This window comes from Ambystoma mexicanum, chromosome 5p (genome assembly GCF_040938575.1).
Source record: "Ambystoma mexicanum isolate Mex_15411 chromosome 5p, UKY_AmexF1_1, whole genome shotgun sequence".
In the NCBI taxonomy this organism is placed as follows: Eukaryota; Metazoa; Chordata; class Amphibia; order Caudata; family Ambystomatidae; genus Ambystoma; species Ambystoma mexicanum.
This window is the reverse complement of record NC_090930.1, coordinates 848824056-848847553: the sequence shown is the minus strand read 5'-3', so window position 1 is coordinate 848847553 and position 23498 is coordinate 848824056. Positions and strand designations below refer to the sequence as shown.

Genomic DNA, 23498 nt, shown 5'->3' with positions numbered 1-23498 from the left:
TCCATTTGCAGCCTGTCTCTGTCTATGGGCTTGGGCTTGAATCCTTAAATATACATTGAATTCATTCTGAGCAGTGGTCTCAACTAATCAGATCTCACAATCAGCCAGGCTGTCCTGAAGGAAGGAAATTGACACTTTTCGTGACTGGATGTCTCATCTAAGGGCAATCAGATCTTGGGATCACTCAAAGGGGGCACGACGAAAGCAATAAAAAACCCTGGCAGATAAACTACAAAGAATATTTGCCATGGTGACCGAGTATTAACAGGTGTCATAAACGCACCAGCACTGGCCTAGCAGGCTGGAACACCAGATGTTTGGTTACTGGGCAGATTAACTGCAGTTGACATATAATATTGTGGCAATAAGACCCGAGGCGGCGGGCCAATACCACCCCAGGTAATGCCCCCGGGTCCCTAGTTACATACCTGAGCATAGCGAGGGCCTTAACGAAGCCCCGGGGGCATTACCGTGGCCGGTATTGGCCCGCCGCCGAGGGTCTTATAGCCATTAGTACCCGGCCTGTTCGACCGGGGTATTAATGACATTTTATTTCTGTTTCAAAACGCTGCTGTGTTTCGAAACAGAAAAAAAAAAGTTCAAAAAAATGGCCACCGGGAAAGGGAAAACATAGTATAGTCCATTTTCCCTTTCCATGGCGCCCATCGGGAGTGGACGCGCTGGGAACAGAAGTGTATTTTGGTTGATAACTTTGGTACGAAATGTCGTAGAAAGCTGTTTATTTTTTTATTTTTTTACAAACATTCAGCTTGAAAGGCCCTAAAACACATTTTTTGAAGTGAGCTTCATTATACAAATTTGGGGCGAATGTGGATAGATTTGCGCAATAATGGTGCACGTTAGTAATTAATATTTTCTAATGTCCGTGCTGGCGAGCTTGTTTATCGTGAGATGGAAGCATAATTTTTGCATGAAAGTATGGGAACAAAAAACAATAATGTTTTGCCTACGTGAGAACTATCAGATGACCGATTGGTAACATGATTACATGTATGGAATATGCGGTTTTAAAAAGTTACAGTGTTCAATTCAGAAATCTCCAAAATGACATCACATCAAATGGGAGGGGAAAGGTTTAGAAGTAACGCCCATCAGACTGCCCTCCTCATTTATATGGCCAATGACTATAGAGGGGTTGGGTTACTGTGATATCACTTTGGAATACTGTCAATTCATATACATTGAGCAATTAAATTAGAGAAGTGATACACACCTTTAAAGGGAGTGGTTTCTGCTTTATAAAAGTTCCAACCCATAGGTTCTAGAGAGACCTGCTCATTCACTGACTGATGGAGAGGAAGAAGGAGAAAAAGAGAATTGATAACAGGAGGAAGGAGATGGAATAGATTGCTCTCCTTGTGGACCCATTTTGGGTTGTAAGCAGTGTACTGTAAGTGAGACCTACCCGGAGTTAAAGGCCCAGGCCTTCTTCAGTGGAAGAGACAGCAGAGAGGCTGTGGAGAGAACCTTTTCCTATATTGCTGTTTGCTGCCCACCTGTTCCTAGAGGGGGAGAATTGAACCAGTACTTAAGAGGCCACCCACTTGTTATGAGACAGCAAAAAGACATTCATATGTAAGTATAACATTAAGGGGAAACAATCCTGAGGGGAGTAATACTACAAAGGGAAATAGATTAAACCTGCACCCCTGTTATTGTTGTTTATCCTCCTCTGCTCCCCACTCCCCCTTTGTCTTGTGCGCCTGGAAACACATCTGCGGTATAGGCGCCTTACAAATGTTCAATGAATACAATACGTTCAATAAATAAATACTGATGGTTGGGGGTATATAAATTGACTGTACATCCTGGGAAGTAGGCAAATATTTCAGAAATGTATGTGCTTCTGAAATTGTAGATTTGAGTGAATAGACCCTTTGGTATGTCTACAAGGGGATCCACTCACTCCTTCCCTGTGTGAAGAGGTCTAACACAGAAGTATTTTGGGAGTCAAGTTGAGATCATATTGTGGGCATGCCTATAAAAATTATTCGCATGTCATTGACGTCTTCCCTTGGGTACACCATCAAGCAGAATCCTGTTATTAGTGGTGAGTTGCTAAAGACAAAGGGGAAAGGGTGATTATTCGCTACCCATTTTCCTGCTTTTAGGCTGCCCATTGAAAGTGAGAAAGGTACACTTTCACAGGGAAATGCAATAGAAATACCACTGAAGAGAATTTGGCAAATTATCATGTTGAACATAAATTTTCCTTTTTACAAACAATTTACATACAGGAATGAGAAGGTAGTTTAAATTGAGTTTTCTAGAACGCTGTTTGAAAGTGACATGTCTATTGAGTAAAGGCGTGGTATTTATTTTTAATGAAAGGAATGACGAGAGATTAAGATACGCCAGGATGTTTTGCTCTAATTGGGTTTGTTTTATACAAATGAAAGTTTTATCCTGGATCCTCGTGCATTTTTCAATCCATGATGCAAGTGGGCCCAGGTTAAACAAAATAAACACATGTTGATGTGTGTGTTATAAAAGTCTCTATTTCTATACCTGTAGCATTGAGAAATGAGGTGACTAGTGTATTGATCATTCATCATCATTGTCATTGGAAATTCTTGGATGCACAACTTGTTTCTCTTTACCTTGATTCAATTATTTCTATTTTATTACTAAATAGGCCTTCCGTGCCACCCTATGTGTTTCTTGTCCTGAAAGGGGAGGGAGGCGGTAGGGAATCAATGTTGTTTAATTGGGGGGTGGGGGGCAGGGTCATAAAAATAACTTTAATCAAATAAATGAAAATTGTGTGCGCCTGGTTTGGGGTGGGGAGCAAATTCCCCTGAATGAGATGTTGCCCGATTAAAACATCCTTCAATATTATGTTTTGAAATTGAGCCATAAGTATTAATCGCCTGTGCAACAGGCAATGTGTGTAGGTGTGTGTTTTCTTTGTAAGGATAAATATTGTTTTGTATTCTGCTAATAAGCTACCTTCCATGCCTGCGGGACTGAGATTTGTTCCGCTTCGCTTTCCCCTCGAAATAGCAGTCTTTGATTAAATTAAAGCTCTGGGCCTCTTAGCCAGGCTCACAGAGGAGAGGAAGATAACTGTATTAAATCTCTATATTGTATCTCAGTGCATGGTTGTTTTGTTCCTGTTTTATTGCCATACTTGCATGCCATTGGTCTAGGAGGACCTTGACACTCTTGATGTTCCATATTTAATGCTGTTTTTCTTAAACACCTGATCACATCATTCCCAGACATCTTGGAAGAACACATTTTTATTAAAAGATGGACATTTGACTCCTCGGCTGGCTAAAAATGAGAGTTGTATGGCTGCCGCGCCCTGTTACTATTGCTTGGATATGCGTAAAAATGATTGTGTGCTTGACAAACCACAATTTTAAAAATGTAGGACTTTAACCAAAATTAGGTATTTTTACGGTGGCTGTGGAAGCTATATAGTTCCTTTATTCAGAAAAAAAGAACTCCTTGATAGTTGAATTGAATTGGTAAATAAATAATTAACTATTCTGTCGTTTTGCACCAATTATTTGGTAGTAACAAATAAACAAATAAAGAAAGTATCGTTCCCGAACTGGTTTCTCACAGAAATAAACTTTGGGCCAAATTCAGAAAAGCACAATATTATCTCACTTGTATGTGCCCAATGAACATGCGAGTGTGTAAAACCAAATATCTTGTAGGTATGATGATTCACAAATGAAAAACGGAACGGAACGTTCGAATCGCTATGCGCATGTAGGTTTTGCACCCCTGTAAAATGCACGTGTCACGGACATGTCATACACTTGAAGGTCCATGGAGGTGTTCGGCTGTGGATCCATTGCACATATGCAGCAAGTTGAACTTTGCAAATCTGTGAACGGGTGTGCACAGGGCTGCAGGTGCAGAATGTGTTAGACAAAGTGTTCTTGCAATCTTCACCTGCAGCCCGTTCGGATTCACACCCTCCTTTGAGTTTACATTTAGGCGTCTGAGTTTGCAAAATACGTCCTCGTATTTTTTGTGGGCTGACTTAAAAAAGAAAAACGCCATCCGAACCTCCCTTTGCACATGCAGTTTTTGCAGACTTGTAAAAAGTATATTCAGGGTGTGTATCCGCGAGGGAATTCCTGATTCGGAAATGAACAAGCTCAGCATGTGGCAGTCCCTGCAGCAGGTCACAAGTCTCGGGAGGATAGCTCAGGGGCAACGTGCTCACTTTGGAAGGAAAGCGACACGGAGCAACACAGGTTCGACCCCCAGGTCTGTGCTTAGAAACATGTGGGTATCAAGCGCGTTATAAATAACCTGTCATATCACCTTATCTTCTCTTTCATAGGCCAGCTGCAGGGAAAACGTGCAATGATGGCAGAAGCCCCGATTGTTACACCTAGGTCCATCATGTTTATACATTTTCACTTCATACCCCTTAAATAGGGGTGCGAATGTGGGAGGTAAAAGTGGGCAGGAACTAAAGGGGCCTACTTTGAGGGATAATCTGCCTTTGTTCCTTGCAGAGATCAAAGTGTACGAAAGGAAGTAGTGTAACTATGTCCACTGCTGGCCTGGCCCTGCTCCCCACAAACCCCATCGCCATGCGCCCTCGCACACACAATACAAATCCTCAAACACATGTGCCTGCTGTTTAAGGGAATGTGCAGTACAGTACACAAGTTTCACCTTCTCCCTACAATTTTATTTTAAAACAAAACCATTCCGGAACAGTTTCTTTTTAAAATAAAGTATAGGAACAGTAAAACTTAATTTAAAAAGTAGAGAAGCAACTCTCCCAAACGCTCCCAACTGCTCCCATCCACTTCGACCACTGGTTCCTGGACGCCAGAGAAGGGCACCTTTGTTTTTTGCTTCATCTGAGGTGAACCCGAGTCCAATGGCGTGACCAGACTCTTCTAACTGAGGTGGCCTAAGTGGGACACTGACTTATGCAGGAGTGGCATGAAGTACGAGCTTGTGCATACACACACACACGCACAGACATCTGAATAGCATTACCTCACTATCTCCACTGCCCAGATCTACTTCAATTACTAACATTAGTGTCTTACATTCCTGTGTTTAAAGTTGTATTACTAACATTACAGTGTCTTACATTCCATAGTTTAGGATAATGGAGTGGCACATTGCTTGTGTTTATTTGAATAGCATCCTTGAATAGCATCCTTGGGGCAACACGGCCATTACCGAACCACCACATTTTTATTTTTTCATTTATTGGACATTTGTATGACACCTACACACAAGAGTTTCCAGGTGCCACAAGACAAGATGGAGGTGGGAGAACAGGGGAATAACAACAAAACAAAAACCGATTATATTGGCCTTCTGACCATCCTACCGTTCAAGTGCTTGAGAAGGTGGTAAGTGCAGGGGGTGAGCGAGTAGAGGATGAAGTGCCGGAGTTGGGCACCCCCAAGGTGGAGTGCAGGGAATTGCTGGAGAGGCCAAGTATGCAAGTGCTAGGGGAAAAAAGGGGGAAAGGGTGGATGAGTGCAATGGGCAGGGTGGACTACGTTTGGTTAGTCTGGTAAAGGGAGCCAAGGGCTAGTGCTGGCAAAGGATGAAGCAAGGACTAGTGGGGGATGGTCTGGCCCCTGTATGACTCTGAAGGGGCCAGTCCCCAGTCATAGCTGCAGAGCGAGAGTTAGCACGGGAGACGGAGAGGGAAGGGAGAGGAGAAAAGGAATGTCTTGAGGAGATTCCGGAACTTTAGAAGATCCGGCTCAAGACAGAGAGGGGAAGGAAGGACATTCCAGAAGGAGGAGCAAAGGACTCTGGTCGGGAGGTATTTAGGGAGGGAAAGCTGGATGTAAAGAGGTCCCAGGCCCCAGACAGCCTTGTGGATGAATGATGCAAAGGGTCTTGGATTTGATCCTTGCAGTTACTGGGAGCCAGTGTAGAGATTTTAGGGCAGGAGAGATGCGGTCCCTGGGCTTGAGGCCAAGGATAAGTCTTGCTGTCCTATTCTGTATTAGTTGGAGGGGACAAAGGGAGGAAAGAGGCAGATTGAGGAAGAGGCTGTTGAAGTAGTCAAGCCTATAGAGAACCAGAGCTTCTAGGGAAAGGTGAGGAAAGGTAGAATGCACCTGGGAAGGTGGAGATAAAAGATAGACTTCTTGGCAAGGTCTGTGATGTGTGGAGAGAAAGAGTCAAAGATGATCCCACGTTTTTTTGTCTCACAGTTGAGTGAGGGGATGGGACCCAAGGAGTCTGGCCAGAGAAAGGGGGGGGGAACAGGGAGCAGGCGACCCAATGAGTAAGATCTATGTCCCATTTGCACTTCGGAAGATCTGTTAGAGAGGAAGGAAGTAAGCCATGCTAGTGCCCTGTCCGTGATACCTAGTGTATCAAAGAGACAGTTTATGAGGATGGAGTGGTTGACTGTGTCAAAGGCGGAAGAGAGATCAAGGAGGATAAGAGCAGAGGGGGAGTTGGAATCCAAGCTGGAGAGTAGGTCTTCATGGGTGTTCAGGAGAGCAGTTTCCGTGCCTCTGGCAGCCCTAAAACCAGACTGGTGATCGTTGAGGCAGCTGGACAATTCGGTGTGGAGGGTCAGTTGGGGGATGACCAGTTTCTCCATGAGTTTTCCCAAGAAAGGGGTGATGGACATAGGGCAATAGTTAGCTGAGAAAGAAGGGTCAGCAGACAGCTTTTTTAGGAGAGGGTGCACAGGAGAGTGCTTGAGGTGTTGGGGAAGGAGCCAGTGGCAAATGAGTGGTTGCAGAGGTCAACCAAGGCTGGAGGGAGAGAGGCACTGTTGTCCTTGATGGTTCTGGAGGAGCAGAGAGCACCTGTTTAGAGGCGACTTTCATAGAGCTCTAGAGATCTCATCTGACGCAATGGCAGAAAAAGAGGAGAGTATGGGGGAGGGAGGTCAGGGGAGGTGAGAGTGTGGTTGAGGGGTCGGGGGGGGAGCAGAAGACAGAGAGGACAGAATGTCCAGAGTATTGGAGAAGAAGTGGGTGGCCAGTGCAGAACAGAGGGCCTGGCAGGGAGAGGGGAAGAGGAGACTGCTGATTTTTTAAAGAGTTCAGCCGTGTTGTGGCTCCAGGGATACAGGCTTGGACATGAGACCTCTTCTTGGAGCAGATGGAGAGGCGGTATTTCCTTTGAAGTAGGCGGCAGGCCAGCTTGTCAGAGGATGAGATAGATGCCAGCTACTTCTGCTCTGCAACTTTGCACTTGTGTTTCAAAGCGGCCAAGTTGGAGTCATACCAGGAATTGTATTTGAAGGCAGGCTTCATGCAGATCCTCATGAAAGGGGCAAGGGTGTCCAGGGTGTTGAAGATAGAGATGTGGAGGTTAACAGAGTCAGAAGGAGAGCCCAATGAGGGGGGCAGAGGAGGGATGAAAGAAGAGGTTAATTCAGCGACTGAAACACGCTTCATCGGTCGTATGACAGAGAAGGAGACTGGCAGTACTGGTGGAGGCGTCATGGGACAGGGACAGGGAAGGCGAAGGTCAGAAGAGAGGAGAGAATGGTCAGACCAGGAGAGAGGGGTCATGAGAGCGTTAGAGAGAGGGATGTCTGTTGAGATGAGAGCATGAAGGGTGTGTCCGGCTGAGTGGGGTGGGCCAGAAGGAAGGATAGACAGGCATAGAGTGTCACAAAGGTTACAGAAGAGAACAGAGGCCCCATTGAGCAAGTCGAGATGGAAGTTGAAGTCCCCAAAGAAGATATGTTTGGGGGAGAAGGCAAGAAGAGAGGAGGACAGGTCAGCCATTCAGGGAGGAAGATGGATGATGGTCTGGGGGTCTTTAGATGGTAGCAAGAGTAAGCGAGAAAATTAGTGAGACAGACAGCCTGCAGACTAGGCGTTCAAAGGATGAGTAGGTTTGGATGGGGATGATGGAGGCAGGAACCTACTCAGGGAACATCAGAGCCACTCCACCACCAGCCCGTGAGGGTCTTGGGATTGGATAGGTTCTTGTAGCCTTCAGGGAGAAGGGTGTCAAGAGCAGTGATTGAGCTGGCCTTGAACCACGTCTCAGTGATAGCGAGGACGTCAAGTTCAAGGCAGTAATCAGCATTTGTCTTCTACAGTTAAGCATCATTAATGTAAAGTTGCTTCAGGCACAGTTTTGTGTGCAGGTAACAAGTGGGGCAGTGGCTATAGTCCTGAGCATGTCCCTTAGGAGGGTGGGTGATTTAAGAAAGGGAGGGTGTATGAAGCTGCATTCTGTGTGGGACAAAGTCTGAAAGTATTGGTGGTTCTTTAAGGTGCATTGTATTGACTGTTTCTTTCAGTGTTTGGGGCTGGTATGGAGGAAAGTCAGGACCCACTTATCGATTTTCTTTTGAGGGGCGAGGGTGGGTATGGGGTTGGTAAGGACGGGGAGGGGCAGAAGGGGCCACTACGTTTTGCACACTTCAACCACTGGCGAATGTTAAGAATGATTTTGCAAAGGCAGATCCTCTAAGGCCTGTCTCAGTAACTGCACATCCTCTCCTCAAGTGCCCCAAGACCCCAACACACTGGAGCGCAAGTAACTAATCCAAGTGTCGGGAAAATGTCAGATCCTTGAATGTGCATACATGAGTTGCTGTGGGTCCATTATGCACGCAGACAGTTCTTTGTGCATCTGCAGACCTGGGTACCCTGGATAAAGGTGTAGAATTCCTTGGGCAAAGCGCTACTCCCATTCTGCACCCGCACCCCATTCTGATTGATACACCTGTGCACATGTACGTGTTTGTAACATATATCCGTACATTCTGTAAACTGTATTTCACCATCTTTTTTTAAAGAACTTGCTCTGACATGTTATCACTTCTCTGTAATGTAAGATGTTATTGGTTTGTGCCATTTTTTATCTCTATTTCAAAGGCACTCTGGTCTGTGAATGTCTGCTCTTATTCCCAGTATTACCCACATTTTGGTAATTTGTCACACTAAAATGTTTAGCTTTATGAAAACATGGTAGCGATGAACGCTGTTCATGATTAGAGACGTATCCTTGGTTCCATGTTATAATGTCGCCTGGAAAAAGTCACCAGGTAGGCAACTTTATTACCTGCACCCCTAAAAGCCTTCCCCCACATATTCTAGTCTGGGTATAATCTGGTTATAATTTTCTATTATGTACTCCCGTCGTAGAATATTTTGGGAAAGTGCTTGGTTTTCTTTGGAGTGCAAATTTGGGGAAATGTCACCCCCTTGCAGCCATTTCCCAGGCGACTTTATCACTGGATACCGAATCCTTAAAGGACACTGTACAATGTTAAATGTAGTGCACGCGTGCATCATTGTAATGGACAGATGATCAGGTCTCTGTGCACTCAGCACTCTTCTGCAGCCCTCCACTGCGCAGACTGCATTACCTGACTTCAATATTTTCTTCTTTATTTGTTTCTCTTTAACAATGAAAAAGATTGAGAGTGAACTTGAAGAGACTCCTCAGGTGGCAGCCCAGCCCCAGGTTGATGAGCCAGAGCCTCTCGCTACTTCTCTTGTGACGCAAACAGCACCTGCGGAAACCACGGAACCAGGGGAGGAGGTTGTGGTGAGTTTCCTCCAGGGGGCAGTGCACACTCTCTGGCGTCATCACATTGCTCCACCCTCCATTCATTGCCTTTGACCATCCCGCTGGACTCCATCCATCCATCTGTTCCATTTTCACGCCCATCAAAGGGAACAGGGAGCGCTATCCACGCCTCATTAAGCGGGATCCGTTCTGAATCACTGAATAGACTGTGCCATGATCTCCCAACTAGAATACTCATATCTTCTCCGAACATAGGTTGGTGAGCAAGTTGGGAAAGAGTAATGAGGGTCCTCATCACGCTTATCCGATTGCCAGAAATGCCCCAAAGTAATACCATAATGTCCAATCTCTAGTAGATCAGCTAGCATTGAATGGCACATGTGTTAAAGGTGTCTCCTGACTTCCCATAGTTGTGCGTGGACTTTGCAATGCAAAATGGTAGTCTGCAAAAAATGTAATTATGTGTGTGTGAACGTTCCACGTCATTCCCACGAAGTAAATTACTTTGTGGTAATGTACTCTGTGGAAATTACTTCAACAGTTTTCATCTAAATGGTTTTTTATTGGGGGACCCACCCAAACACCCTTTCCCCCTTTACTATAATCCTTACTCTAAATCCCTGCCCATCCCCCTTAACCTTTTAACCCACCAAAAAACCATTTCGATGAAAACTGTTGATAACATTTCCACTAAGTAAATGAACAAATAGTAATTTACTTTGTGGAAACAACGTGATACCGCGTGTTAGGTAGAGAAGGTATATCAGAGTAAACCGTTGCTATGTCTTCTCCTTAAGTTGGGCACTATCTTCCATGGGCGGGCCCTGCTAAAGTGCTCCTCAAATTCATCTTGAGGAAGCCTACATATATTTTCCTTCAATTTATTTTTGAACAAATATCTGTTGCAAACACAAATTTATTTAATAAATGGCAAAAGGACATCTCAGTATCTGTTTTATCTTATATTAGGTTACGTTAATAAGCCTTTATATTGCACCCATCACCACCTTAGTGGTCTTAAAGCAGCAGAGCTTGCCTGGAAATTGACGTACTGAACCCTGTGAGGGGTAATCAGATCTTACTCTGAGGAGGAAAGGAAGAACAGCTGTGTGGTGTGTGCTTTAATGTCCTCTTGGTGGGGCGTCAAAATGTCCCTCATTGAGACCATGAATTTGTACGATAAATAACTTTGATGAGAACAACTTTGGTTGGGTAGTATTGTTTGTAAATATGCTCTATGTAAAGCACTTTGGCAAAGGCGCTATCTAAATAACACATCACTATCTATCAGGATAGGCAAAACTCTTTATTTTAACAAAATTAATTGTGCAAAATGGTCTGTTTCTGCCATAAATATAATTAAGTAAATTAATGATATAGTAATCTTCTTGCCCAGAATTCAAAGTGATGTAAATTCGAAGGTACATAACAAAAAGATTAAAATCATGTTGGCTAAATATCATTAAATAAATAAATATTCTAACGTTTGGCTTAATTTAAAGTTCTTGAATACATTGTGCCTCAATTTGAAAATAATGGAATACTTGAAGAACCATTCAGGACCCTAAGTCTCAGTTTGCAGCCCGCACAACACAACCATGCCTTCCATCCACACTTCATCCACCCCTGACAGCCATCAGCAACAGTCGCATAGGAGAGAGCTCCTCTGCCCCCCCAGTTGCAAGAGATATCCCGCACCACGCCCCATCACCACTGCTTGCCGCCCCCCTCCAACATTCTATGTGCACTCATACACGCACGCGCTCTCATTGCCCATGCACCTAGACCTCATTGTCGCTAACGACCTCGACCTGCTAGCTGTCACTGAGACCTGGTTCCATGTCGCCCTCTCCATCGCTGTTCCACTTAACTACTCCATTGCCTGCAATAACCAGATTGGGCAGAAAGGTGGTGGGGTTGCTCTCATATACAAAGACATGATGGCCATTCACCACCTAGCCTCCACCCTCTCCCCAACTGTCAGCTGCTCGCTGTCAAGCTGTCCCTTGCGCCAACAACCATGATTACAATGCACATCATCTACCACCCTCCTGGCCCACCCACTACCTTTGAAGATGACTTCACACAACTACTTATGAGCAACCTAAATACCAACTCCAAAGTCATTGCACTGGTGGACTTTAACCTCGGCTACGCCCATCCTCTTGACAAAGATGCCACATCTCTGGACAGCGTCACCTCTGCCCTTACTTTCACCCCAAAAATTGTGAAGCCCACACACGCGTATGGGCCCACACTTGACCGGAAACCTGATCACAACGGTGACATATCCATTCTCTCCAACTCTCCTTGTGCCTGGTCTTATCATCACTTCATCACATTCACCATTCCTCACCCGGGCCAGGCCTGCACTCCTCCCATCCACCACCCACTGTCTCCTCTTGCTACACTCTCAACCTCACAAGCGACACTCTCCGGCTACTGCTCGAAAAAGCATCCCCATCCCAAAAAGCATCCCCATCCCAAATGGTCTTGACGTTAACAGCCTAGTCAACCACTACAACTCTACCCTCAATGCACCTATTGACAGTCTTGCCCCGCTCAAAACATGCATCCCTATAAGAGCCACACAAACCAACTCCTGGTTCACCCCAGAGCTCCTTGACCTGCGGGCAGAAAAACATTCTAGCGAATGCACCTGTCGGCTATGCCCGATGGATTCAAACAAATCTTGCTTCACCATACTTGCCAGAACCTGCAAAAAAGCTATCCAAAAGGCCAAAGCATCCTCCTGCAGTACCCAGATCACCAACGGCAAGTCCAACTCCTGTGAACTATTTACCATCCTATGGAAACTAGAAAATCCCCCGTTTTACCCCCTTCCATGGTCATCAAGAATGATACCTGGTGCAGTGATGTCCAGAAAGCTCTCCTGGATAAATCAGATGTATTAGAAAGAAAGATCCTGCAGAAATTAACCACCATCAACACCGACCCCAAACTACCATCAACCCTCACCTGCACATGCAGTCCAATCCACTCTTCAGCTTCCACCCTGTCATGACGCCAGAGGTTGTTGACATCCTTTAAGAGTCTAACACCATCCAGGTGCAAAGCAGACACCTGCCCGGCACCCTTTATCAAAGACTGCACATACCTCCGAGTGCTGAAAATCACAGACATCATCAATGCCTCATTTGCCTCCTGCTCTGTCACACACTCGCTAAAAGAATCATGGATTTCACCCCTCCTCAATAAGCCTTCACTTTACCCTTCCATCCCCACCAACTAACGGCCCATCACTACTGTTGCCTTCCGCCTGAAGATCATAGACCGGGCCGCCTACCTCTAAATTCAACAACACCTTGAGCAATACCACATCTTAAGCCCACGTCAATCAGGCATCCAGCCCAGCCATGGAGCTGAGTCCGCACTCCTTGACCTCAAGAACCGGTTAGATGATGCCAGAGACTCTGGCAACCTCTCACTTATCATGCTTTTGGACCTGTTCACAGCCTTTGACTTGGTGGATCACCCCATCCGCTGCCATCACCTAACCGCCACCGCTTCCTTCTCTCCAAGTGCCGCCAAATGGGTTGCATCCTTCCTGACCAACAGCACGTCACTAGTTTTTGCTGACAACCACTCCTCCACCCCCACAGCTATAACCTGTGGAGTGACCCAAGGATCCTGCATCTCCCCCACTCTCTATAACATCTATACGAAACCCCTCTTTGACCTCCTTGACTCTCTCAATATCAAATATACAAACTATGATGACGATACCCAGATCCTCATCCCCTCACTGGTGATCATTGCTTGGACTCCCAAAATATCAACACTATATATGAAACCATCCAAGGCTGGATGGCCTCCCACTGCTTGTGTCTCAATGATGAGAAAACGGAACTCCTCCTTTGCCGCAACCCCTGCCACATTGCCAAGCTCAGTCCAGACTACAAACTGTTTATCATTGGCAATCACCCCGTCCATGTCTCACCATCCGTCAAGATGCTCGGCTTCCATCTCGATTCCACGCGTACACTATCCTGGCAACGCTACTGCTTGCTCGGCTGCATATGTGACCAACATTTCAATGCAAGCCGAACCCTCCACTCAACTGACAACTGCCTGAACATTACCAGGGCCTTTATTGGCACAATATTTTGAATATTGCAACGCCCTCGTGGGAGGCACCTCAAAGCGAAACCTGAACAAATTACAAACTATTCAGAATAACACCTGAGAGCCGCACCGGGGCCAAGCAAACACAACCACATCACCGCAGCCAGGAGAGCAACACTCTGGCTCCCAGTCCGAGAACGGATAAAATTGAAGATCCTCACTATCACCCACCGCTGCATTGACAACACCGTCCCGGGCTACCTGTCCGAGAGACTGTCAAAACCAGCCACGGCCAGGCCCACTCAGTCTGCTTATGCTAACAGACTATTTATTTCTAGATTCAAGCGGACAAAAGCCAAAGGCTCCAGCTTTCCAGTCTCCACAGCTATACTGTGGAACACCAGTCCCCCTGCCTTGAAAAGGGAGCCCTCCTACACTGTGTTCTGGAAGAGACTTAAAACCTACCTATTTAATTAGCAGCACATTTCCTGCTAAATGTCTGTAACACACTAAGCTGCACCTAGACGCCCAAGGGTTAAGCACGCTATACAAATGCATAAATAAATAAGAACATACTGAATACAATTGTGGAAAGTAAGGGGTGTCGGACAAATAGCTGATTTAGAGAATTTGATTTAAGCATCTGATGGTCCCCAGGAGGAAATGGGGAACATTTATGAAAAGGGCAGGTCTCCTCTTTGTTAAGAAAGAGGGGGTTTCATAAACATACGTGCAGTGGTAAAGCTGAAAGGGTTCTATCTGTTCTATCTGTTGAGGGATAATAATGACATGTGGATCACCCCGTCCCGCACCCCAAAGATGTTTCATGGGGAACTTCTTGCTGCGCAGTACCCCCATGGAGTACCCCCATGAGGCTCACGCGCTCATGGGAGGTTTGAAATGTAGGGATCAGTCTCACTAAACGTCACCCCACTGTTGAATAAAATGTGCTCTGGCCCTTCAGTGGATACATACAGAAAAGATGAAATCAAACAAGGGTGGAAGTACTATTTTTATTGTCAGTTTTTAAGCGGATCCTTTTCTAGATGCTTATAAAAGGTACATAAATACAAAGGGCCAAATTCTCATAAAGAATCAGAAATGAGAGCAAAGAGAATGTACTCGCTTCCATTTGGGCTACTTTTAGAAATGCACAGGCCAAATTATTCTCAAAGGTCGAGAATTTTAAGGAGTGGCTGGACAGTGGCACCAAGTGGCGCTCCCTACAATAATGTGTGAAAGGCTCCAGAGACCCTCCCTCTAAGAGCCTGCCACTGTGAAATGTTCGAAAATAATAAAAGGCATTTCAATCTCTGTTTGGGGGATGGAAATGCAATCGTGAAAACCACAGCCGTCGTACTTAAAGAAAAAATACCCCTGTCAGGATTTGCTCCTTCTACTGCGCCAGTTCACACAGGACTAGGCGGATGACCCTCCTTTCTGCGCTTTTAAAAGTGCATCCTGTAGTGATTTCAGGATGTACTTTTAAATGCACAAGAACACCTCGTGATATGCGCAAAGGGGTGATAAAGGTCATGTGCTCATTCAGATGCCCTTTCAGAATGGGCCTGCTCCATTTTTTAGCGCAAGAGATGAGATGCCCTAGCGCTCTCATCAAGTGTGACAAATAAAGTTTTGCGAATCCGGCCAAAAGTATTTATGAAAAGTTGGGCAACTAGACAAGTGCAGGAAATGGTAGTTATTTATGGTAAATTAGTACCCAGCGCGGAGTCACGTGTTTTCTAAACATGCATTTGATTGGCTGCATTGCGGGCGTTACCCAACCGGGAATCCCTCACCCCTGCAACTTTCACAGAATTCTCTCCCCACCCTCCCAACCCCACTTACCTTCTTTACTGTCCATTTTGGGAGCAGACGCGCTGGCAACACTTCTGTCCCCAGCACGTCCGCTCCCAATCCATGACAGGCCGCCATGGAAAGGAAGAAGGGGCTGCACGTAGTCCCTTCTCGCCTTTCCATGGCGGACATTTTTTTGTTTACGTTTTTCCCAATCTTTTGAATGGCCGCCAAGGAAAGGGAGAAGGGACTACTTTTAATCCCTTCTCCCTTTCCATTGTGGCCATTTTGTTTTTTTACTTTTTTACACTTATTTTCAATGGTCGCCATGGAAAGGGGAAACAGACTTTGTTTTCCCTTCCCCGGTGGCCATTTATTTGCCTTTTTTTTATTTCTGTTCCGAAACACTGGAAAAAAATGCTTTAAGTACTCCGGTCTTACATGCCAGGGTACTAATAGCAATAGGCCCCTCGCAGGGGGGGCATTAACACTTCAGGTAATGCCCCGGGGCCTTTGGTATCAGGCCTGTAACTATGGACCCCAGGGCATTACCTGAGTGGTAATGCCCACCCTACTCGGGGCCTATTGCTTAACTAGACATCCAGAGAAAATTGTGAAATAGCAGGTAAACATAATTTTATTGAAAAATTAAAGGAGAGACAACTAATTGTTTTATGTGATACTAGGCAGAGGTTCAATTGTTGCCTCGAATTGTATTTCTCGCTCTTAACATTTCTTTGTCTGCTCTGTTTCCCTTCAGTATCTGTTCCCTTTCATTTTTCCAGAGGTGCTACCACTTGCCTGCACCTCCAACATGGCTGCAGAATGCTATGCTGTTTTTGGTGTAGGTGTCATTGTTCAGAGTATGGATCTGGTCTGAAATTTAGCACATGTATTAATGGTTATCCCCTCCATGTGCCATGTCTTTTCTCATTGTATGGGTACAGTGGCACAGGTCCAATTCCAGAGGGCCTGTCGCAGTGGGAACCGAAAGCAGGGTCGGCTTTTGTCTTTTTGCAGCATCAGCACAAATGCAGCATTTTCAATGACGTATGCAATGGAACCGGTGCTCGGTGCAATATTTATATATCTGAATATTTTTGAAGCAGGCCTTAGAGGAAGACCAAAACTGATATTAATGGCAAAGAGTGAACACCTACTGCTGCCGCTTTAATGCCAGCGGTAAAAGCACGTGCCATTCTCTTTAACCCCTGCGTTAAGGCAGTAAGAGGAAAGATGCTGGGCAGAGGGAGACGTAACAGTAATACGAGGGTATGTTCGAGAAAAAAGAATATTGCAATGGTGTGGACAGGTTTGTATGCCAAAAAATGTCTATCTAAAAAAGGAATTGCATGTTTTTAAATATATTCCACACACCCTAACTCCTTATATCCCCTTAGGCCTACATTTTTTGATGTTTTTTTTCATTGAAATATTTTCGGCAAAAAACGAATTGAAAAATATACTGGTGATGTAACAACGTTGTACCGTGGACAGCGTCTTAGTTCTTTCCTCAGCTGCAGGAGCTTAGGTCTGGTAGTCACCAGCAGAGCGGCGCTCCAATGTGTTAGGGCATAGCGGGAGAAGGGCTGTTTACTGGTCCTGTCCATGCAGGATAGCATAGTTTCCAGTCGAGCAATGGTCTGGTCCTAGGGGAGCATGTACCATCTGAGTGTTTACTTTGCCTGCTGGGTAGGCAGATATTTTTTACGATTGTTGCAAGAGTGGTTTATCATTTCTGCTGCCTTGAATGTGCTGTGATGCTGCAACGCGGTGGCCTGAATGCAATATAAAATATGCATAAGGGCCTAAGCGCCTTCACATCCATGAAATATTCAGAATACAGCATATAGCTGAGCAGGCTACACTGGCTGCAGGTCAAGGCTAAGATACAAGTCAGGGTGCTTACATTGGTAGATGGTCCTGCCCCGGCCTAACCTAAATGGAGGATTAAGGCTTGAAGCTAGACAGATCGCTACACTCTAGAGGGCTAATGTTTCCTAGAAACTGTAACATTTAAAAGCAAAAGAGAAATATATTTTTCATTGCAGGTGCCAAAAAGGTGGCAGCTACAGTCCCAGTCCTACATATCCACAGAAAACCTGGAAAAGCAGATTTAGACCTGCCTAATCCGTATGTGAATTTAACGTTCTTCAAATGTTTTGTGATGATGATGGACATTTTAGAAAAATGAGACAACCTTACAGCATTTATAAAAAGATAATCAGTGATAAAAAAAAAATCTAGAAACATTTACTTGGACACAACAATGTATGCCCTGTAAACACTGGCATCACATGTATGTATCATTAGTTTTGGTGTATGGTGTCTTTTTGATATCATATGTTGCTAGCAAACTTCAGGAGAAAAATATCATTGGGCCCAAAATGGACGCCTTCTCGTGTGGTTATTTTATAGTTTGTTATTGAAAAGTTATGCAGCTCAGAACCCGAATTTAGGTTACAGCTTCGTCGCGGTGCATATAATGTGGTTCATTTTTCCCATCCGGTATTTAAGTTTTTCGCTGGCATCTTTGCAATAAGTCCATCCTTGAAGTATACACTTAATTGGCAGGCTTCGGTCTCAGCCTTCCCATGGCGCCATGCGTGGAATTGACCTTTGCCGATTATCCCCTTCGCCATCTAGGTGTCACCACCGAACAGTTATTCATTTTCTTCAGGGTCGCAAAGGGCCTTCAGAGAGGCAAAATGGCAGCATGAACAGCAAGGGGGCGCAGGTGTGATTTTGGAACCCCACTGGCATCTTAAAAGGTCTGTAAGAAAGATTGAATGATTCCAATTATAGCGCAAGGGATGGAATCATATTTTTGGTCATGCTCTTTTTTTAATTGACCATGTTCAACCATTGGTCTGTGTGCCTTTTCTAGCAGCTGGGCTGCTAGATATTTCAGGTTACTTTGAGCCAGGAAAGAGGCCTATCTATCAACACTGTAATTCAGGGGTAACCTACTTGACAACATGATCTATTCCAATTTGTAGGTGCTTATCCAGTCCTGGTGTTTTTCTTTGCATTCTGGGACTTGTAGTTCCACTTTTCAAATTATAAACCTCGGACAAGAAGTCCCAGAATGCAAAGAAAAAACAGGACTGGATAAGCACCTACAGTTTGAAATGGGTCATGTTGGCAACCTGTTAGGTTTAGGACAATTACAACATGTACTAGTGTGTTTATAATTGCACATTTGACGTTCATACTGTGTGTATAGTTTGTATTCATCACATTGCAGTCCATGCTTACTTACTGATTTAGCTTGGGTTCGCATTATGAAGCCATAGGCTTCTGTATGTAGAATGTTATCATTGGAGTGGGGGTTCTGGAATATGACACTTGTCAATTGGCAGAGTGGCTGGATAGCAGCGCCTGCTGTCGTTGAGCTGTTACTTAATAACGTATTTTATTATCACCTGCTGCCTCCATGTTAACTTAACACAACCCTTCAATAATCTCGTGATGAGCTGAGAGGGTTCTGAGAGTTGGATGCCATGTTGTCATTCCAAAGGTTCACGGTTTATTGTTGATTTCAGTTGTTAAGTGAAACACACCTTTGTATGTTTCATTGCTATTTACAGCACCATAAGGAATAGCTCACCCTTCAAAGCAGTAGACCACAAAGAGCAATACAGTATTAAAACACTTCAACAAGTAGCATGGATGATTAGAAGAAAGAGAAGACGGAAAAAATAAGTGTTTAACAAATGTAAACAACACAGCACAATGTTGGATGGAAAGCTCTGAATGAATCTTAACCCACAGGGAGCTGCTATTGGCAGCTCCCATTCCATCATTTCATTTTCCTTCTGTGCCATTACCAAAGGGGAGCAAGCATATGCAAACTAGCCCCAGTCCTGCAGCCAGTGGGGGGAGTCCCGTCGGAACTGGTAGGCCACGCCCACTATGCACGGGAACACAAACAACCACTGACACGTTTTGGACTTGAGACTCATTAGTGAGGTGCAGATTCCGCAGTCACATCCTTCAACGGAGTTCCGTCTTTCTATACACCCCCCATCCCCTGTCTCATAGCTCTCAACTCACCCGCTTTTGGTGGGTGTCACCTACCAAAAGCATCCACACACCCGCCCCAGAGGCGTTGCTAAGGGGGGGGTTTGGGGGCTATAGCCCCGGGTGTTTTGGCTGTAGCCCCGGATAGAATCTCAGGGACTACAAGCAAAAGGCTATAGGTAGCCCCGCATCCCACCAGTCCCGACATTAGCTTAGCCCCTAATCTTTTCCAGACCTAGCAAAACCCCTGCGCCCACCCACCAGCTCCTTTGTTTCACCCGCCTTGGAGCATCGAGACTCTGGTGCATACCTCACATTGACGCAGTCTCACTGAAGGAGCCAGCGCAGTGGGCTGTGGGTACAAAAGAAAGCCAAAGGGAAAAGCAGGCAACAGCCACTAAGACTCAAGTCTGCTGAGCCAGCACTCATAAGCTTCCACTTTCTATGTTGTGTTTATTTAGCTTCATGTGAGACGGTAGGTTTCAGTTTATAAAGACAATACGAGATTAATTTGTAACAACTACGTCACCCGACTTACAATCATCTGTCTCACTTGCCAAGCCCCCTATGCATCCATTCACCTCATTGTGCTCTCACTCCGCCCAACAAAAAATAATAGGCTGTTTTCACCCACCTTGGGACAAAAAAGGTTGAGAGCTATGCCGTCTAGTGAACCCCGTGGACACTTTGCTACACTCGTAATTTAACCAACCTGACTGATCGTATTTTAAAAGCAATTATGCATTCAGGAGTGTGCCAATTTGAGTAGCGTTGTGTTTGTGCCCGTGATCAGCCACTGCGGATTCATGTTCTTCTTCTCCCTTTAATGAATGATTAAAGAAATCTAAAAAGGCCCAGGCTGTTTGATGTCGCTTACTGTAATGTGCTCTCACTTTGTATTCGTTTTTCATTATGTCCTGTGACAAAGGCTGCTACCCGGTTCTGGGAATTGGCAAGGCGGTGACTCGGTCAGGGTGCCATCCCAGCCGCTGGATGTTGGTCCCCAGGGTGGTCGGAGAAGTATCTCCAAGTCATCCCGTCAAGTCAGCTGGACAGCTAGCACAGAGAGCTAAGCGCTCGACCTGGATTTCTGTGCGCCACTTTTGTGGCAAGTTCCGATCCCGGCAGGGTCCACTCAGCCTTTCATCCTTCTGAGCTCGATAAATTGAGTACCATTCTTTCGGATAATAATGTCTTCTGTTATTTCAGTGCTCTGAGACCTATGGGTGTGTAGCGCTATATAAGAAATACATTATTATTATTATCTCACCCTGCTCCCCCTCACATGGCAGGTGATGATCACAGTGCCACACCTCAGACGGGTTCTGGAAGGCCAGGACTTGCGCAAAGCTTAGTTCTCATAGCCCTACCCCAATCATGCATTCTCTCGCTGAGCAGACTCAAAGTCATAAAATTCATTTGCAAAACGTCCATTTTAAGGAAGATAACTCTTGTTGCCAGTCTTTCCTGTACGTCAAAGATCTCTTTGAATGAACATTTGTAATGGATATAGCATAATTGCTAGATATTGTGGGTTTACACCCAGGTGTTTTCTCCCTTTGATGGTACCACTTTTGTGTTGCTAGGGACCTAGCAGTAGTGTTTCCCAGGTGAGAGCAATCCCCACTTGGGCACTCTATTGTTGAATCAGAGCTTCCCACGCTGAATAGTCAGAGTTCGCAAAGTCAAGAGCTCGCAAAGTGTATCTGTGGGTCCACACATTCATGTGGGTCCCATAAACTATCAGAGAAGAGATCCTTGTTGCTTTCCTCAGTGGTTCGGCTTCTATTTTTTACAGGCTGGATTTCGCCCCGAAGAAGGATCTTTATGGATCCGCAATGCATTGGCGTCTGCCTGTATACATTAATAAACGATTATTTGTTGCCACCTATTATCTACTTTCAACGTTTGGAGCAATTGATTAGGAAGTTAATTTTGTGAATGAACATGTGTAAGGACTACAGCATAATTGATAGATGTTAGAGTGCAGCCTTCACTTACACCGAGGTCTTACCATATGCGGGTGTGCTTGAGGGCTTGCACCTTGAAATGTTACTATATTTGTGGAAGGCAACTGAGTGCTCCTGAAAATACAAAGAGCGGTGCCCACCCCAAACCTCGCATCGTCATAGAGAGAGACAGACCTCGAGGAGAAGGGAGAGAGAAAACGACGAGGAGGTGGTGACAGGTATATTCAACAATGGAACATTAGACAGCCGGAAGAGAGATCAGGTCAGGGGGAGAGGGAGAATCCAGTAAGGAAAAGCAGGCAGTGGGAGGAGGTGCACATGGGAGGAGGTACATGTTGGAGTAAGGAACATTACTGTGAGTTTAGAGAGGTGAGAAGGAGTGTCTGGAAGAATGTACACCTGGACCCCAGGGGCCCATCTCTACCACTCGCTGATTGCTATGTATACTAGCACGCCTTCCGGCAAGAATCTATGCTATATAAAGTATTGGTGTTGAGTATTGGCCAACAGAAAAGAAATAAGCATCTGGACTAGGTAAAGAAGGATGGTTCAGGTCATCCTACATACCGCAATGCCAAGGATTTGTGAACCCACTCTTCTTGAACTGTTTAGTATTCAAACATTTGGTTATATTCGATTGGCCCTGCTTATTTGCATCCCCTGGAAGAGACATTGAGAAGAGAGAGGTTCCTGTGGGGGGAAGGAACTCAAACAAGGAGAAAATCATCCATACATTTATTTTGCTTGGAGTGTCCACATTTTATTTTGAGTGAAACCTGCCCTGTAAGTAAACCCCTTAATAAACAAAAAGAGAACACTGGCACCTGTCTTGGTGTCTTTCTTGATCCCAGGTGAAGTCCTGTGCGTCAGTCCCTTAAGAACTCTCATGAACACTGGCAAGATTGATTGAGCAGTAGAACTTGAGGACGGCAAGATCTTTGCATTCAATTGAGGGATAGGGATACCCTAAAAAAAGGGATGGGCGTATATAGCCGATACTACATTGAGAAAGCCAAGAACTGCACATGCTGGTTTGAATCATCAACTTCTTTTTTTATTATTTATTTCATTTAGTTTATTCAAACTTTTTGAAAGATTTATAATCCCTCCATACACACCTTACAAAGGCAGAGAGGTAAAGAACAGTCATGCGAAGCACAGTTTTCAAAAGTCGCTCCACTCACGAAAAGGAGCAACTGCACACAAAAGCTCACACATTCTTCCTGGCAGTTTCACGTCGGTTATCAGGCTGCCAGGATTTCTTCAAGTCGGTGTCTGTTGGTTTCGCAGTTTGCATATTCAATCATCATCTTCACAAACTAGGAAACATATAAGCCCTGATTCATTACCAATTATAATGGGAGAATTCAAGGAGGCTTTGACTGTAGCATTTCTGCTTTTGCAATTCTCGGGGTGTTTCCAACACTTGAACATGCACAGAGAATCTGAATCCTTGTGTGTCTGCCTAGTGACAGCCCACCATGGAATTGGGTTCAGCCAGCACATTTACACTGACTGGCCTTAAAGGGTCCATCACTGCAAAGGCAAATGCATTATTCACCTATTCACCTCCGACCTGGGGCTAGGCTCAAGCAACAATTAGTACTTACCGCTGGCACTGATCAAAGTCGTATCAATTTGTGAATCGGGTTTTGCTTTCATCTGCAACAGCCTCCTCTGTAGTGGACAAGCCAGCCACTGTAGGTCACAAGCATCAAACAGGAACTGTGGTAATAAGCAGTCAATGCACGTGGTCCTGCCCAGCAGGCCTACTGGCCCTATGGGGAAAACTCTTCATTCTGTGAGTAAACAAGGGAAAAGCCTTGAGGGCCGGATCCATAGCAGATTTTTAGGATACCCCTCATTAATATTCACAAGGTAATTTCTTTGCATACAATAGGCTTTATTATAAATTTGGTAGTCCGGAAATAAGGGTGCTGGTAGCAACATAACGGCAGCCTTTCTCCACCACCAAGCTACGAGTCTGCAGGCAGGGGCATGGAACTCCCGGCAGGCCTCACCTGCTGGGAGTTCAGGCCCCTACCGGCAGACTTTTCACTGAAACACTGGCACTGTTGGTAACGGTAACAGTGCTTCAGTGTCCCCATTCCCATGCAGTCAAAGAAGTTC

The 23498-nt window shown here is 45.2% G+C and overlaps 1 protein-coding gene across 4 annotated transcripts in view; it reads left to right on the top strand.

Moving 5' to 3' along the window:
• AMPH (amphiphysin) overlaps positions 1–23498 on the top strand; it is a 1422934-nt gene that overhangs the window by 1278711 nt on the left and 120725 nt on the right. For all 4 annotated transcript variants that reach the window (XM_069613278.1, XM_069613276.1, XM_069613275.1 and 1 more), the window contains one exon: positions 9379–9510. In XM_069613278.1, the coding sequence (XP_069469379.1) occupies positions 9379–9510 (132 nt within the window). The remainder of the gene's footprint in view (positions 1–9378; positions 9511–23498) is intronic.